General features: G+C 49.4%; 2 protein-coding genes and 1 long non-coding RNA gene across 9 annotated transcripts in view; 1 reads left to right on the top strand and 2 right to left on the bottom strand.

Annotated features, from left to right (window-relative positions):
* Positions 1–988: 988 nt before the first annotated feature.
* On the bottom strand, positions 989–6,479 carry LOC102029588 (alpha-1,3-mannosyl-glycoprotein 4-beta-N-acetylglucosaminyltransferase-like protein MGAT4E). Of its 5 annotated transcripts, none has more exons than XM_005375229.1 (5): positions 6,242–6,479; positions 6,003–6,089; positions 4,789–4,936; positions 4,312–4,444; positions 989–2,175 (listed from the first exon to the last, which is right to left on the bottom strand). In XM_005375229.1, the coding sequence occupies exons 3-5, from the start codon at positions 4,912–4,914 to the stop codon at positions 1,034–1,036; spliced, it is 1,401 nt and encodes a 466-aa protein (XP_005375286.1). In that variant the 5' UTR covers positions 4,915–4,936; positions 6,003–6,089; positions 6,242–6,479; the 3' UTR covers positions 989–1,033. The 5 variants fall into 5 exon arrangements, with proteins under 5 accessions (XP_005375286.1, XP_005375287.1, XP_013358775.1 ...); XM_005375230.1 differs by having other exon boundaries at positions 4,312–4,408; XM_013503321.1 differs by having other exon boundaries at positions 4,789–4,839.
* Positions 6,480–12,636: 6,157 nt separating this feature from the next.
* LOC102029361 lies at positions 12,637–13,625 on the bottom strand. Of its 3 annotated transcripts, none has more exons than XR_001236908.1 (3): positions 13,366–13,625; positions 12,863–13,090; positions 12,637–12,769 (listed from the first exon to the last, which is right to left on the bottom strand). It is a non-coding gene; the product is annotated as an uncharacterized LOC102029361 (long non-coding RNA). The 3 variants fall into 3 exon arrangements; XR_001236909.1 differs by having other exon boundaries at positions 13,392–13,625; XR_001236907.1 differs by lacking the exon at positions 13,366–13,625 and adding an exon at positions 13,260–13,359.
* Positions 13,626–16,866: 3,241 nt separating this feature from the next.
* Kdm5b (lysine (K)-specific demethylase 5B) overlaps positions 16,867–17,305 on the top strand; it is a 67,875-nt gene continuing 67,436 nt past the window's right edge. The window contains exon 1 of the mRNA XM_005375227.2: positions 16,867–17,231. Coding sequence (XP_005375284.1) covers positions 17,028–17,231 — 204 coding nt within the window. The 5' untranslated portion in view covers positions 16,867–17,027. The remainder of the gene's footprint in view (positions 17,232–17,305) is intronic.

Below are 17,305 nucleotides of genomic sequence, written 5' to 3'. Positions count from 1 at the left end.
GGCAAGGTGCTTCACACATCTGCTTATATTCCCTGTGCTAAACACACAAACACAGTCACTTCACAGATTGTGCTGTTTGTACCTGGAACATGTTGGGCCCTCAGTAAGTACCATATTAATGGATGAATTCAGGAAGGCAAGGAAGAAGACAGTTTTGAAAGGAAAGCATTAGTATTTTGTATTGCTACACAGAACTAAGAAGAATGAAATTTGAAAAATGCCACTGGATTTTGACTATTTGGGCATTACAAGCAGGGAAGGGTTTCAGTAGCATTGTGAAGGAGTAGGCAAGCCGGAGGGAGACTTACAGATTGAAGCACTGATAAAAGGGAAGCTTTAGTTATATACTATTGCCCAAGTTTGTTGCTGAAGAAAGGAGGGAACTAGAGCAGCACTGTGAAGCTGTTTAAAAGGGTACAGTTTAAAGATTTAACTTTATTGCTTTGGGTTCTTCTGTTCCTTTCCTGAACTTCAGAGTTCAATTCCTAGTGGGAATCCTTTCCTTGGCCTCTTACAATTGCATTTCTATTTCTTTTTCGTTTTTTTTTGCGGGGGGGTGGGTTCCGGTACCGGGAACCGAACTCACGACCTTGCGCTTGCGAGGCAGGCGCTGTACCGCTGAGCTAAATCCCCAGCCCCCATACAATTGCATTTCTAAAGACTCCCCATGATTTCCTCACTCATCCTCCTCTTACCACAGTAAACCTCACCCCTACCTCTGTGTGTGAACACCCAAACGCCTGCGCACACAGTACGCTGTGCACTGTTTGGGATCTATCTGGCTGATTCAAGTATCCTAAAAATCTAGATTCTTGAGAGTAACCAAGGCCTTTCCCCAAAGGTAGCGTAGTAGAGTTGCTTGTTTAGGTGGAAAAAGGAAGGAATGAGAATCCTAACACCTTGATGGCACCAAAAGAATGAGTCTTCTCTCTCTCTCATTCCCTTGTACCTCTCCTAAGTCAGTCATCAACACTAGAATGAAACAGCTTCCAGATTTTATTTTTTGTACTCTTACTGATTTCGCCATCAACTCTCATCTGCTTTCTTCTCCATCTGGGGCATTTTCCTCCCAGAGGTAGATATGTCTGATCATGAGACCACCAGCTTGATTGGCTTTCACCACCAGCCTCACACAGCTCACGGGGTACTCCATGCTTTCCTGCGGTAGCTCCTGGTCCATCTGCCCTTGCATGAGCCAGCCCAGCAGCTCAAAGCTGGTACAGTCCTGGGGCATCCCCTGGGGATCATACCCTAGCTCCACCTGCCCCTTCCTTAGGGCGTACTTTCCCTCCACGAGGGAGCCCGTCATCACCTGCACTCTGCTCAGCCTCGTTGGGTTGTTCAAAAGCACTGTCAAGTGGTTCCCTATGCGTGTATTGTTTGTCCAAAAGAACGACTCGTCCAGAGTGTAGGCCTCCCAGGGGAAGTGAGCGTCAGAAACAATCATATCCGTGAAGACAGATGCAGGGAGGTTGCTAGGACCATATGGGTTCATTTTCTGAACTACTGTGTCCTCTTCATCATCAAAGGAGGGGTGGGACAACCTGTGGTAGAAGAGGAATGGTGTGTAGAGGATCGGATTTTCCTGGACCAGGAGGGTGCGGAAATGCAGGATCAGCCTGTCCAGGGGCTTCTCCCTGTGGAAGAGGAGGAGGAAGTGGGCCAGGACGGGGAGGTCCCTGCTATGGAAGAGTTTGCCAGTGATGCGTGCATTCGAGAACTCTAGCAGCGCCCATGGGCGGGGCTTCAGGGCAGTCACCTTGGAATAAATGTGGGTGACAAAGTTGGGGGCACAGAAGACATCATCCCCTATTAACAGGAAGTAATCAGAGAGGTTTGTGGCAAAGCTCATCAGGAAGGCATGGTCTACGTTCTGCTTAGAATAGCCTTCCCCTTCGTGGGCCTCAGGGCTGTGGTTGCCATCCACAGTGGGGTAGGCATCAGGCGGAGCGCGGATCAGCAGCAGCTGCTCTGCCAAGAGCTGTGCGCTGAAGAGGCTAGAAATTTGGGCAATAATGTCTTTGAGCCAGGCGAAGTCAGAATCTGCCAGGTGCACCAGCACAGTGAGACGCTTCAGCTCGGCTTTGGAGGAGGCGTTGTACAGCGTGGCCAGTGTGTACACAAGGCTGTTTGGATCCTTTCCTGACACTGCGGAGATCCCCACCGTCAGCCACGCTAAAGAGAGGTAAAGCAGGGACAATTGTCAGTGTAGGCTGAGGCAAGGGCTGTCAAAAGGATTAGTAGAGGGGATGCTACCGGGGTCTTCTCTTTCTTCCCTCTCTTATTTCCTTCTGTTATTTCCAGTGGCAGAGGGGATATCTACACCCTTCCTCCTCTAAGTGTGGTCCTTAGTTCAGCAACATCGGCCTCATTTGCCAGCTTATTAGACTTGCAGAATCTTTTGTTTGTTTGTTTGTTTCTTTTCTGGTACCGGGAATTGAACTTTCGACCTTGCGCTTGCCAGGCAGGCGCTATGCCGCTGAGCTACATTCCCAGCCCCTAGACTTGCAGAATCTTGAACCCTTCCTTAGAATCTGCATTTTAACAATATCGCCAGGTGACTTATACACACACTAGAGTTTGAGAAGTACTAAGCTAGGTCTCTGAGTCCCTGTGGGTTCCTTTGTCTTTGAATCTAAAACTCACTTAGTTATTGTTATTCTATTATTTTTACTCAGATCATTCTCCCAAAGGCCTTCTTTGAAGTAGTATATTAGAAAAAGGATTTTCCCTAGTGGTCAGGAGACCTTTCCTCTTTTTCTTTTTTTTTTTTGCAGTGCTTGGGGATTGAACTCTGTGTCTTCACACTGAGCTACATTTTTCAGCCCTTGTTTTTTGTTTTTGTTTTTGTTTTTTCATTTTGAGACAAGGTCTCATTAAGTTGCTAGGTTGTCCAGACAGGGTTAGAACTTGTGATCCGCCTGCCTCTGTCTCTGAGAGTGCTGAGATTATAAGTGCTGGCCAATGTACTCAGTTAGCCCCAAGTTCTCGTCCCAGTTCTGCCACTGGCTGTGTGATTTTGAGCAAGTTCCCTCACCCTTGAGTTTAGGTAAATCCATCAAGGCAAGAGAACTGGACTGTGTGACTCTTCCAAATGTCATTTAACCCAGTGTGGTGCTGGTGGTGTGGCAGTGAGCACAGCTGCCTTTCAAATGTGCTCTAATCCAGCAATTTCTCCTTCTTATAACAACTTTTTCCCTCCAGAGATTCCACATTTTTTTTTGTGTTATGCATTTTATTTATTTACTCTTTTAATTGCTCTATCTAAACATGCATGCAGCTGGGCATGGTGGCGCACGCCTGTAATCCCAGCACTCCAGAGGCTGAGGCAGGAGGACTGTTGTGAATTTGAGGCCAGCCTGGGCTACAAAGTAAGCTCAAGGCCAGCCTGAACTGCATAGCGAGACCCTGTCTCAAAACAAAAACAAATACAAAAACAAAAACACAAACAATGCATATAGGCAACCTTAACCTCAACTCCTTTCATTTTAACACTTTGGTTTTTTTGTTTTTTCTTTCCACTTAAATGCTGTACAGCTGCATAGTCATCCATTCCTAGGGTGTTGATCACAATTGCAGGCTCAAATATAAAAGTAACATAAAGAAGACTCCTGTTCCTTGTGGCTCACCTAATATGAGCATGTACAGTCTTGCAGAGGAAAGGAAATACGTGTAATGTTCAGGAATATTTTAGAATATGTGATTAGCATGTTGATTCCACCTTCTTAGAACAATTAACTTCATCATTTTCCTCCTTCCTCGTACCCTAATATGTAAATATTGGCGGGGGGATTATCTGCCAAGTTGAAATAGTCCTAAGTACAGTTCTGTCTTTTCATTTGATTTTTTGTTGTTGTTGATTTTTAATTTGTATTTTAAGCACTTTTGTTTGTTGGATAGTTTGAGACAGAGTCTCACTATGTAGTCCAGGCTGACCTGGAGTTTATGATCCTCAGGATTACAGGTGTCTGCCACCCAGCTCAGCTAATTTCTGCCTTTTCTCTTCCCTTTATTTTCCTTATTCCCCCCGCCCCACACACCTCCATCTTTCTAACTCTTTCTCCCTCTCTTCCAGGACTGGAAATTGAATCCAGGAGAGATAAAGTAGGGTGCTCTACCACTGAGCTCCATCCCCAGCACTTTTTATTTTATTTCAAGAGAAGGTCTCACTAAGTTGCCCAGGCTGGTTTTGAATTTGCCATTCTCCTGGCTCTGCCTTCCAAGTAGCTGGGACCCCAGGTGTTTACCACTGACCCTCGCTATGCCTATTTCCCCTGGAAGACCCTACCCCTCCTTCTCCTTGGCACTCACTCTTCCTTCTTTTCTGGATTTTTTGTGTATATTTCAAGGTGATGGTGTGCCAGTCTTGCGGTGGCTTCGAGTTCTTCTTACTGTCATAACTGGTCTCCTGGGGCATCAACAAAGGCAAAACAGAGAAATCCTCCTGTAGAAAGAACAGTATTTATCCCCCAGCGGCTTCTCATAAACTTCCGAAGGGAAAAGGTAGAGTGGATCACTCATGCTAGAGTGAGTCCAGACCATCCTCAGGATGCTGAGCCGTTGGCATCCAGGGCTGATCCAAGGGATCCAGGGCTCAAGCAGCACACGTTCCCCCTTCGTACTTTCACACACATGAAAAGCAAGTGCAGCTTCTCCATGGGCCCCGATTCCACCCTCTCATGTGGAAATGTACAGGAAGAAGGACAGGCGGGTGCTCTGGGGGAACCCTCCTGTCCTCTCCATTCCCACCCCACACCCCAGAGTCCCAAACTGTGAGCAAGTTGCTACTTGGCCTTTCATAGTCATCACGTCTTGGCCATCTTCAGTCTCCCTGGGGATCTGCAAAGTGATGAAGAGCCACAGGAGCATGACGCCTGCCGAGGTTACGAAGCATTTCCTACTGGAGCACCGCATGGTGTCTGCCCTGACACGGTTTCTGCCACAGGAAGTCAACACACACAGTGGAGGATTCTACCATCCTGTCCATGCCCAGAACTTTCCTCTCCCCTTTGAAAGCACGCCCCCATCTTCTCCCCTGACATTTATCCTTCCTCATGACTGTCGCTCACTTATGCCCAAACCCTCCCTGAAGGAATGTAGCCTTATTCCCTGCCTAAAGCAGAAAAATTGCCTGTTCCATGATGACATTCGCTGCCTTTGTTTATAGGTTTCTTTTTTTTTTTTTTTTTTCCAGTACCGGGAATAGAACTCACGACCTCGCACTTGCCAGGCAGGCGCTGTGCTACTGAGCTAAATCCCCAGCGGAGATTCAGCCTGTGCAGTTTCTCCACTCAGAATGAGTGGGTTGGCTGGGGCTTCAGTGACGTGGCCAGTTCCTCTGAGAAACAGATGGTCATGGGGCCCCACCCCACTATTTTCAACAAAAGTTAAACTATTCGTTAAATTAGCTGAAATCGGAGGCTACTAAGATCTGTGCTAAATTGGTACCGTCCTTGCTTTTTTAGATAAAAGGCAGCCTCGGCTTTGCCACCTTTAGTCTTATTCACAGGCCTTGGTTAGAACAGGATCCTGTTAACTTAGAGTAAAACCATCCTTTCCTGGGTGCGGGGCTATGGAATCCAGACTGGCTCAGCCTCCGAAGTGTTTGCACGCTGCCCTCTTCCTCTGCTAGGGTCCTTCTCAGTGAGAACAGACTTCGTGATTGTGCCTAGAGTATCAGAGGAAAGGCTTGATATGTTTTATCCCTGCTCTCACTTCTTTCCTCGTGTGGTCAGCACACAGAAGAAAAGCAAGTATAGTCTGAGTTCTGTGCTAATGTGGCCATAATATCTCCAGTCTCTCCTGTTAGGGAAGTGTCTAGGTTAGGTTTTGGGTAGCGGTCAACATGCTTTCTCTCCTGCAGCCATGTAGTTTTTGATAAGAGTTATTAAAAAATACTTATAGCTGGGTTTGGGGGTACACACCTGTAACCCCAGCATTCTAGGAGACTGAGGCTAGAGGACAGCAAGTTTGAGCTCAGCCCGGGCAACTTAACAACTTACCCAGACCTTGTCCCCAAAATACTCAGTGAATCAGTCAATGAGATGAGCTGGAGATGTAGGTCAGTGCAAAGGCCCTGGGTTCAATGCCTAGTAAGTAAAGAAATAAAAAATAAATGTAATAAAGGTTTACAGTTAAGACCTTTCTTACCTGGTTTCTTTCAGCAAAGACTTTTTGTCATGTAGGTGATTCAGATACAAATATCTATGCCACAGGAAAGAAAGAAAGAGACTTCTCATACACTGAATAAGGTGGCTTTACAATTGTGGTTAAAGCACTTCACCATCACAGACAGAGCTCTTCTGTCCCTCCTGTGTCTAGCCGTGTGGAAGGGCTGCTCTCATTCAGCCCTCTGGGCTTCTGGAAGAGGCCCTGAGAAAGAATAAGAGGAACTGGGGCTGGCGATGCACTCAGGCACTCAGGAGCAGTGCACAGAGGAGAGCCCAGGACAGTTGGCTGGGATCTCTACAGTGTCCACACCTGAGCTCAGCTCCCTCTGTGATGCTCCTCTTATGTCCTCGCCACCCACCCACAGCATCAGAGCCACCAGCTCAGCATCACAGCTTCATCATCAGTAGCTCTTCCTACCCATTGCCCTACAGACCTGCAGCAGCACCGTATCTCTCAAATGAGGAAAGAGAACTGCCAACCCGCCCAGCTCATCCTCCACTTCCTTGCAGCTCTGCCTTATTCTCTCCTACCCTCCCCTTGGTCCCATAACGCTTGTGCCAGGAGTCCCACAGCTCCCCATCTTTTCAAGGTCCCGCCGCATCCTTCCTCTTCCTCTTGCATCTGATCCCTTCGCTCCTTCCCCTGGACCATCCCCATCACTATTAAGAAGATCTGTTCTCTTCTAGTGGAAAACAACACAAAAAGCAAAGGCTTGCTGGAATTTGCATTTCACGTTCGGCCTCACTTCTCCGCTGTGCTGCCTAGCACAAGCCCTCAACAGTGTTGTGTCTGTAGGTTTCCCGCTTCATCTCCCCTCCCTCTGCTCGCCTCGCTCAGCTCCTCTGACACAGCTCATCCTGCCTCCCCAGAAACACTTTCTTCACAGACACCATTCCTGCCACACTGACCATTCCTTCCCAGTTTCCTTTCCTGGCTCCTCCTCTTCCCAGCCTGTCAATGTAGACCTGAGCTAGAGTTCTGCCCTTGGCTTTTTTCTCTTCCTACACACACACTCCGTGTATATGTGTGTGTGTGTGTGTGTGTGTGTGTGTGTGTGTGTGTGTCTGTATCAGATACTCCCAGACCTTACCTCCAGCCCTAACTCCTGTCTTCCTTGAGCTCCAAATTACCGGACTGCTCAGCATCTCCATTTGTTTTGCTTTACTTTGTTTTCTTTTCTTTTTGTGACCATTCAGTTCAGGCTGTCCTTAACTCACTGGGTAGCCCAGGCTGGCTTTGAACTTGCAGTGATCCAACTGCCTCAGCCTCCAAGTGCTGGGATTATAGGCGTGTGCCACCACACCAGGCCCAGCATCTCCATTTGGATGAGCAGAGGCATCTCAACTTGAACAGAGCCAAAATAGAACTACAGACTTTTCCTAGCTCCCAGGTACTATATTTCCTTCCCAAGTTTCCTCCATCTCAGTAAACGGCACCACCATTTACCCAGGTACTTGGGGCAAAGCCTACAAGTTGTCTTTGATGTCCTGTCCTTAGCACCCCACATCCAGCCTATTTAGTCCTGTTACTGTTTTCCCCAAAATGTACCCAGTACGTGATCCCTTTAACACATCTCCTGCCTGGACTGCTGCACCACCTTCTAGGGGGTCTCTCACCTCATCCTTGTTCTATAGTCCATCTGTGCATTGCAGTCAGAGGGACCTTTTGAAACTGTGACTAAAATGATTTCCCTCTCCTATCTTTCATGTTATGAAAGAGCTTCCCACTGTGAGTAAGATGGACTCCAGACTCCTGCGTACACACACACACACACACACACACACACACACATACCAGCGCTCTGCCTGCCTCTGACTTGCTCTCCCTCCCTTCTTTCTCCCTTCTTTCTCTGGCCCAGGATACTCTGCTTTCCTCGTTGGATGGGGTGTTGAAGAACTTCTGCTTTCAGCCCTGGAGTCTGGCACTGCCTTCTTCTTGTTCATGTTTGAAAGCTGCATCTCCGCTTATTCCCAAGCTCTTACCCAGAGTTTACTTTCCAGTGTTTACACAGAAGCACAACATCTCCCATCCAAGGACTAACCAGGCCTGACCCTGCTTAGTTTCCACGATCAGATGAGATCAGATGTGTTCAAGGTGGTATGACCGTAGACAGAAGCACAACATCTAAGATCAGTTCTGGATATGCCATCTGATTCCTGGTATGTCCTCAGCCTATCAGGGCCTTTGCACTTGCTGTCCTCCTAGAATGTTCCCCTATAGGCTGGACATGGTGCTACATGCTTATAATCCCAGTGCTCTGGGAGGCTGAGGCAGGAGGATCACGGGTTTGAGCATAGCCTGAGCAACTTAGCAACTGTCTCAAAAACATGATAAAAATAAAAAGGGAAAGGGATATAGGCCCTGGATTCAATTCTTAGTATAGAAAGAAAGAAAGAAAGAAAGAAAGAAAGAAAGAAAGAAAGAAAGAAAGAAAAAAAAAAAAGAGAAAAGAACTCTCATTTACTGATTTTCCAATGTCTGCTTCCCTTCAAACATTCCAATCTGAGCTCAGATGTTCTCTTTGCTGCCTCAGATCACTGCGGCTAATTAGCTCTTCATCTCTCTTGTGTCTTTCATTTCTCATGTATTCTACTGTCTTCAGCATCTAGTACTGCCAGAAACTATTTTCCTTATTTATATGTTTATTGTCTGTCCCTTATCCACTGGACTAGAATATAAGCCCCAGAAGGGCAAGGACTTTGTTACAGCTAATCCTATATCTACAACACTTTGCATAGCTTCTGATCCAGACACCCGTGCTCAGCAAGCATTCATGACCTCACTGGTTATTAGGGACTCTGATACAGTAGTAGGAAGAGGTCGGCTGTTGCCCTCAAGCACTACGCTGGGTGCTGGGGGCACAGCGGGCAGGAGGCTTGAGCCACACTCAAGTAGTATACGTCTAACAATTAAGGGCACAGCTTCCAGACTCAGACCGCCTGGGCCAGAATCTGGTTCTGCTTGAACTTATTGTCTATGTAACCTTGGCTAAATAATTCAGCCTCTCTGAATCCCAGTTCCTCATCCATCAAATAAAGACGGCACTGATGGCTGCTCCCAAGGGTGCTTATGAAGATTAAGAGATCTACACATAAATGCCCAGCACGTGACAAGTGCTCAATGTTACCACATTTGTAGAGGGAACAGCCACCACTCTCAACATGGTGACCGGCACCGTGTTCTGTCCCCTTTCCCTCTATTCTTGTTGAGCAGCATCCACACTGTACTTCGAGGTTCTTACACAGAAGCACCATGCTCTGAGAACACTTCTGTGTACTGCCATCTCTTCCCAACCTCTTTGAGGGTTTTGAAGGAGGCAAAAATGGGAGGAGGATGGGAAATAAATATTACAAAGCCCTGACCCAGCCCCAGGCTCCTCACCAACAATGATTGGGGCTTGGTCCCTGTGGCCACTGTACGTTCTTTTTTTTTTTTTTGTACCAGGAATAAAACTCAGGACCTTGCGCTTGCCAGGCAGGTGCTTGTGCAGCTGAGCTATATCCCCGGCCCTGTTCTGACTTAATGGAGGTTGGAGTTGTCCTCCAATGTGGAGACTGTGAGCCGGACCCAAAGGGGAGGGATGGGGCAGCAGGACAACCACTTCCTTTCCAGCCTTTCTTCCTGGGCACCCCAGCTGATGCTCCCTTGGCAGCCTTTGTTCCTTCTAAAGATGGAGAGCTCGTCAGCTATGGGGGGCCCCCTGGTATGGAGAGAGAAGGGGCTCCACCCAGAATGTAGTCTGACTACAGCATATGCAGCCCATATACTGTATTTGAAAATTTTGATTGAAAATTGAACATTTAAAAGTTGGACAGGGTGTGGGGGTGTAGGCCTATAATCTCAGGCCTTTGGAGGCCAAGTCAGGAGGATTGTGAGTTCAAAGCCAGTCTGGGCTACATAGTAAGACTCTGTTTCAAAAAAACAAAAATAAGTAACTAATAAAAATAAATAACAGATAATTGGCTTTGCTCGATAAATAGAACTCCACACAACCCTGGTCTGAGTGATGACGGCTCCCAGCAGCCCGATCTGCCTGCTCACTTCTCCCTGCCTCTGTCCGGCAGCCTCACTCATTTACTTGTCTTGAGGTTTTCACCCGCAGCTCTAAGTCAAGTTTTGGGAGACATGAAGATTCCCTGCTAGATGCTGGCCCTATGCTTGGCATCTGTTTGGCATAAGGAGCTACAAATATGGGCACAAAGTGATCCCTGGTTTGATGAGCTGCAGCCAGAGGTAGGTGGGAAACAAGTAGAAGAGTGTAGACATGGGAATAGTGAACATGAAACACAGACCAAAGAGCAAATATAATTGTTGATTTTGCATATCGTGTAGACAATGCACTGTGGGTCTTAGTGGGAGTATGGGAAAGTGGATAGTCGCTGAATTTCAAGATTAGGCAGTTATGGGCTGAGCATGGTGGTGCATGCTTATAATCCGAGAACTTTGGGAGACCAAGGCAGGAAGATTGCAAGTTCAAGGCCAGCCTGGAACAGGAGACCCTGTCTCAAAAAGAAAGACTAGATTGGTGTGAGTTGGAGGACTCATTCTTTGACTGTAATTCATCAGCGTTCTCCAGTGAAATAGAACCACTGAAAGGATGGGTGGATGTGTACCCTTTTCATACATATCCTATATATACGTATCCAATATATCTATGGGGGATAGATACTGATTTAAGGAATTTGTTTAAAGAACAGAAACTTATTTTCTATTAACTTTGGAGGCTAACAGACCAAGATCAAGGTGTCCCCAGAACTTTTCCCCGCTAGGGCCCTGTGCTGGGCTTGTGGAAGGCCATCTTCTTCCAGTTATCTTCAGCCAGTTTCCCGATGGTGCATCTATGAACATCTTAAAAGCTGCCCAAAGTAGGAAAAAAAATCCTCACCTTGAGCAATATTTTTTCAAACTGAGGGTCACAGCCGCTAACTGACTTACTAGAGCTCAACCTGCATATAGGTCTTGCCGTTATTATGTAAACGAAAGTTCCAGAGATGACAGGTGAAGTTTGAGGCCACTGTAGCCTAGAGGGGAGAGGGGGTCAATGTTGGCAGGTTAAAGGGGGCAGCTGCCTGTGGATGTAAGGTGTGAGCTTCATATCCTCTGCTCAGCCTCATAAAGGTCAGCCCATTTTTGGGGAAGATGAAAGGCAGGCAGTGGGATGGCCATTCTGGTCCTAGCTCTGATAGTGTTATCTGTGTGGCTTTGGCTGATGAATCTTTCTGAGTCTCAGCTTCTTCATCTCAAAAATGGCGACAATCATATCACATACTTCACTGGATCGATGTGTCCAGGAGACTGTTATGGTTTGGATCAAAAATGCCCCCTCTTCTCCACCAAGGCTCCTGTGCTCAGAGGTAGCCTTTTGGAAGGTGAGGAGGCTGTTGGGCACCATTGCCGAATGTGCTGTTAGGTGGGGCATGGTTGGAGGAAGTAGGTCCCTGGAGCCATAACCTGTCCCCACTCCCTTTTCAGGCTCTTCCCCTTGCTCTCTGCTTCCTGGCTGTCATGAGGTGAGCAGCTTTCTTCTGCTAGGCCCTTCTACCATGTTCTTTCTGCCTTGGGGCCAGCCAACCATGGACTGAACTCTCTGAATCCAAGAGCCACACTAAATGATTTCTCCATGAAGCTGTGTCTGGGGGGTATTTTTTCCCAGCAACTGAAAAGCTGTGTCTGGTGGGTATTTTCTCCCAGCTAACCAATACGTGAATTACTGTTGGCCAGTGACTTGGTCTTACTCATGTTAGAACAGTATATCCAGCTGTTCACATATCACCCCTTCCTGCCAGGGAAGAGAAAAAGAATGAATGTGTAACATTTAGCATATGTGATGCTGGGCTGGGCACTGGCATGAACTGGTTGAAAGTGGAATCTCAAGTAGGCATGGTGGATATGGTGGCGCTCTGTAAAGTTCCCATGCAGTACTGAGGCCAGTTTCCAGCCTGTTGAATTAAGACTTCCATCCCACATACAGAATTTCAAACATTCCAGCTCTCCATGGCCACAGAGCATGCTGAGAAGGGCTCCCATCTCAGAGACTCTAGTTAGGGATGCGGCAGCTGCAGGGGAACCCAGCACAGTAGTTTCCCTCTTAGCATCTTTGGAGTCCCAGGCTTCCAAAGTGGCCCAACCAGAACGGGAAGAAACACACCCTAACGCCCTGGTGTGGGTTCCTCTGCCACCCCAACCCCATGGGCGGGCCAACTGCACCGTGGGAACATCCTATTTGCTGGGGCCTGGCTTGCATAAGCCTCGTCTTTTGGAACCCACACTTAGAAGCTTAGGACCGAGATGCCATCACCCAGGATCTCAGCTTCGCTAAGTCAGCAGAAGAAAGATTTCCCGGACTTGAGAAAGGGCAGTGGCAGGGGGTGTGGCTCTAGTAGAAGCTTGAAGAGTGGGGTGTCCCCAAGAGGAAGGAGGTACGTGGGGAGAGGAACAGCAGGACCGTAAAGGAAGAAGCTATGGGAAGAGGAAGAGGTATTTATTACCAGGCGCCTCCCCAAGACACAGACTCAGCTTCCCAAGGTCCGAAGCCCAGAGGAGACGGGGCTCGCGGTGATGCCGGGTGGGATGGAGTAGAGCAGGGAGCGCTGGAGTCCTGCGGAAAAGCCCAGGCCACAGAAAGATGAGGGTAGAGGAGGAGAGGGCAAGGGAAGGAGCGGATCGGGTCATCTCAGCTGTGTTTGCCCACCGTGTGGGTTTCCCCAGCTCTCCCTTTGATCTGTTGTGAAGTCTTTCCGGCCTCCCGTGGGCGATTCTTCTCCGTGTTCACCAAACTCCATTCTCGCCAATTGGAGCCACAGCAACTCAAGGCCATTTCCGCTCCCTTTTAACAGAATTTCGCGGAGGGTCCACCACGCGCCGGATGATAGTGTGGAGACCCTCTCCTCCGGCGGCTTCCCATCTGGGGAGGCAGCCGCTGAAAAGACACAGCAGAGTGCTAAGTGTTGTGCTCAAGGGCAGTATCAAGACGTAGTGGGGACAGCACGAATAAAACAAGGAGCCAAATCCCACGTGTCTGTGGGTTTCCCCAGGGGACATATGACCCCAAACATTCCTGGGCACAGGAGGGGGGAAGTGATGTTGACCTTGAATTGGAGATGAGAAGCTGAGAGGGTCTGGACCGTGCTTTGGGGAGAAGGGGGCTGTTGGAGGAGGGTCGGCAGGGGGAGGAAGGTTGTTGTTTGGACACACCGCGGCAGGGAGGGAGGGAGGCGCACCGGAGAACCCTAAGCCTTGAGACTCGGGGGCGGAGCCGGGGCGGGGCGGGGCCAGAGCGGGGCACCGCCCCACACGTGCGCTACGTGCGCGGCTACCCGCCCCGGCCGCTGGGGAGCGGGGCTGCCCTCCACATCCTGTGGCCCAGTCCCTGGAGCGCGCCGAAGGGGAAGGTTGCTCCCCTAAGTAGGGCTCCAGGAACGCGATTGTTCCATCGCAGCAACCGGAAGAAGCGTGGGGGGCGTCTCCTTAGCAGACTGGCGTACCCAGGGGCGAAGCTGCAGTCTGGGACGCAGGCCGGGGACGGGTTCAGTGGGCTGGGGGCTGAGGTCGCTGACTGAATGGACCGGTGAGGATGGCGATCCCTAGAAATGCGTCCAGAGGGCCCGGAGCTACACACATGGGGGTGGCTTGGGGAGCCGAGGCCCGGGCGGGGGCGGAGTGTGGTCCCGAAGGAGGGAGCTCCTGGGGACGTGGCACTCGTCGTGGGGCTCGGTTCAGCCTGGGCCGCGGCCTCACGTCCCGTCAGGTACGGGACCGGCCCTGTCCCGGCCTCGCGCCCAGCCCTCGGGTAGCCAGGCTGGGGAACACCGGCCGAAGTGGCCCAGGTCGGCCTCTGGGGCGTCCGTCAGCCCGGGACCAGACAATGCGGCACGGGCCCCGCCCCCGGAGGCCGACGCGTCCCGAGCGCGGCCAATCACCGCCCGCGGCGAGGCTCTTTAAAAAAAGAAGGGCCGGCGCGGTGTGGCTGTCAGCTGGGATGGATCCCTCCGCCCATGTAAACACACTTCATAAAGGGCAAGAGGAAGCGTCTCCGCGGGCGGGCGGTCGCCTTCCTGGCGAGTCCTCTCGGTGCCTGGGTCCCCTCGCTGGCAGCCGCCTCCTCCCTTAACGTCACACTGGTCCGTGCGGAACCAAACAGCTGCTACCTGAGCTGGAAGCAATAGCAGCTCATCACTGAGAGTGGCTACCGGAAACGGAGGAAGCAGGATTGGGGACCCCGTGAATTGGACAGAGAGAGTCCCAGCACACAGCTGGGAATTGAGATTTTATTAGGCTTATTCCTCCTGTGCCCTTCAGTTAAATAGTAGCCACAGTTCATACACATCTAGAATTCTTCTCAAAGTGAAAGTTAAACCTACCTGGCCTGCCGGATGCCAACATTAAGGATGAAAACACTGCTTTCCCAAGAGAGGGTAAATGACGGAAATCAACTCCAGCAATACCCTCACTGCACCGGACGCCCAAAGCAAAGGGCAGCACTATTTTCTCTCTCCACAACACTGTCTTACGAAAATATTAAAATATTCAAAGTTAAAATAATTTTGCTCCAAGTTCTAACCTACCGACTACCTAGGTTAGTGGTGTTGAACCTATGGCACACGTGCCACATCGTGCACTCAGAGCCCTCTTTCTCCACAGGTGAGCAAAATCACCCCAGCCAAAGTTTGGCTGCATACAACGACGATCACATTAATTGGGCAAAAGCACGCCAAATGGAAACTACCTTTCAATAAAAAGGTTTTTTTTTTTTTTTTTGAGACAGTCTCACTCTGTCATTGAGGCTGGCCTTTGAACTCAACTATGTAGTCCAATTTGGTCTTAAACTCACAAGAATCCTCCTGCCTCAGCCACCCGAGTGCTGGGATTACAGGCATGCACCACCACACCCGGCATAAAAACTGTATTATTAAAAGCTCTGTTATTGTGTTTTTCTTTCCAAACAGAAGATACTAAACTGGGTGTGGTGGTGCACACCTGTAATCCCAGCACTTGGGAGGCTGAGGCAGAAGGATCATTGTGAGTTCAAGGCTAGCCTGGACTAAAAAATGAGTTCAAGATCAGCCTGAACTGCATAGTAAGACTGTCTCAAAAAGACCAAAAAATTTAAAAAAAAAAAAAAAGATATTTATGTATGAGCTATTTTGCTCTAACCTAAAACTTCAGGTTTAATTACAGTGTTGGCACTTTGCAATAAATAAGTGGGTTTTGGCTTGCAGTTTGCCCACTGGCCTCTAAAAATTCGCCATCGCTGACCTAGATTCTACCACTATAACTTGTTAATCTCCTGCCGTCACTGATTTTTTTCTCTGATAGGATGCCAGCTGCCAACTTTCCTTGAGCCTCTGTTGCAGTGGGGAGCAGGAAAAGGCTTATCCAAATCCAAAAGCCCTAAAGAGCTAAGAAAAACCTTCTCCAAGGATCACTGTGAACTTTTTTGGACCCCAAGTACCTCTGGGCATTTTATCTAAGAGGAGGCCTTCATTCTCTCCTCTCAGGTATAGAGACTTCCTCTAAGTGAATCTGAAAACAGGGCTAAAGCTCTGTTGATCCCTCCTATGGAGGTGCTGGCAAGCAGTCCTTCAATGGGTTTGGCCACTTTCTGGAGAAAAGAGGTCATTTCTGTGTTGAAGGTCTACTTTTTGAACTCTTTTTGGAGCTAGATACTCATATGTACTTCTCTCTCCTAAAATAAGTGCCTCCAATACGTTCATATCTCTCAAAGTTACTTAACCTCTCTTAGCCTCCATTGCCTACTCTGTCTGAACACTGGGGATGACAGCACCTACCCAGCAGGACTGTGGGAAGACCAGTGAGCTGAAAATCACAAAGCATATAGAACAATGCCTTACACAGAGCTGCCTTACATACATAATGGAAGCATCCACTCGCTAAGCTCTCCCAGATATGTATCTCCACTTCTGATCTTTCCCTTTCAGATTTCTATTCTTCCGCATATTAGGAATCTCCAGCTCTATGTACCAAGCTCAACATGTCCAGAAGTAAACACATTACCCTCCTTCCTAGAATGACTTCCTGTCCGTAGTGTCATCATGGTGAATGTCCAGACAGTGCCAATGGGCCCATCCCTCAGGTAGGCACATGAATCATCTTTTGCACCTCAGCGTTCCTTCCCAGTCTATCTGTCCTAATTTTATTTCCCACGTTTGCATCTGTTCCTTTGAATCAGTAGCACCACTGCCTTAATTCAGGTCCCATTACGGTATATAGTAGGACACGGTAGTCCTATGGATTTGGACAAACTACATAAACCATTAATTATGCAAAACACTTAGAGCAGTGTCTAGGACATGCAACTGGTTGAAATGATTATCATCATTGCTATTGCTTTCTCACTTACTTGCTGCTCTTACATTCAAGCTGTTCCCCTGGCCTAGAAAATCCTTCTCCATTTCCCATGTTTCTGTCCCCCTTGGGTCTGGCGAAGTGTTTACTTCTATTCTGGCACAAAGTGCTGACGTGACTGAGTGATCGCCTTATGTGTCTGATCCTCTCCACCGGACTATTAACTTCTTGAGGGCAGGGACTCTGATAGATAGTAAATGGTCAATAAATGTTGGCTCAACTGAACCGTCAGGATAAACTCCATCCCCAGGCGGAAGGCCCGGCCCCTCCCGATTCAAGGGCGGGGCAGGGAGCTCAGCTCACGGGGTGGGTGGGGGTGGGGGTGGGACTCTTTTTCCTCGCCGTGGCGGCGGAGGCGCACGGCGTGGGTTAGCGGCAAGACGTCGTCGCAGGAAAAAGCCCAAGGTGCTGCCGTTGCTGGTCCAAGTCGGACTCGGTGTCGCCAGCGCTCGGCCCGTACAGCCCGTCCTCGGTCCCACCAGCCCCGCGGGATGGATCCGGCCACCGCGCCGCCCCCGGGCCCGCGCCCGGCGATGCCCCTCGGGGGCCCGGGCCCGCTGGGCGAGTTCCTGCCGCCTCCCGAGTGTCCGGTCTTCGAGCCCAGCTGGGAAGAGTTCGCGGACCCCTTCGCTTTCATCCACAAGATCCGGCCCATCGCCGAGCAGACCGGGATCTGTAAGGTGCGCCCGCCGCCGGTGAGTCACCCAGCATCCCGGGTCCCGCTCCGGGCCGGGGAGCGAGGACGCCGGGTCTCGGCCGGGGGCGCCCG

Source organism: Chinchilla lanigera, unplaced genomic scaffold, assembly GCF_000276665.1.
Source record: "Chinchilla lanigera isolate Chin_1 unplaced genomic scaffold, ChiLan1.0 scaffold00005, whole genome shotgun sequence".
NCBI classification, from domain to species: domain Eukaryota; kingdom Metazoa; phylum Chordata; class Mammalia; order Rodentia; family Chinchillidae; genus Chinchilla; species Chinchilla lanigera.
This window is presented reverse-complemented; position numbering and strand designations above follow the sequence as displayed.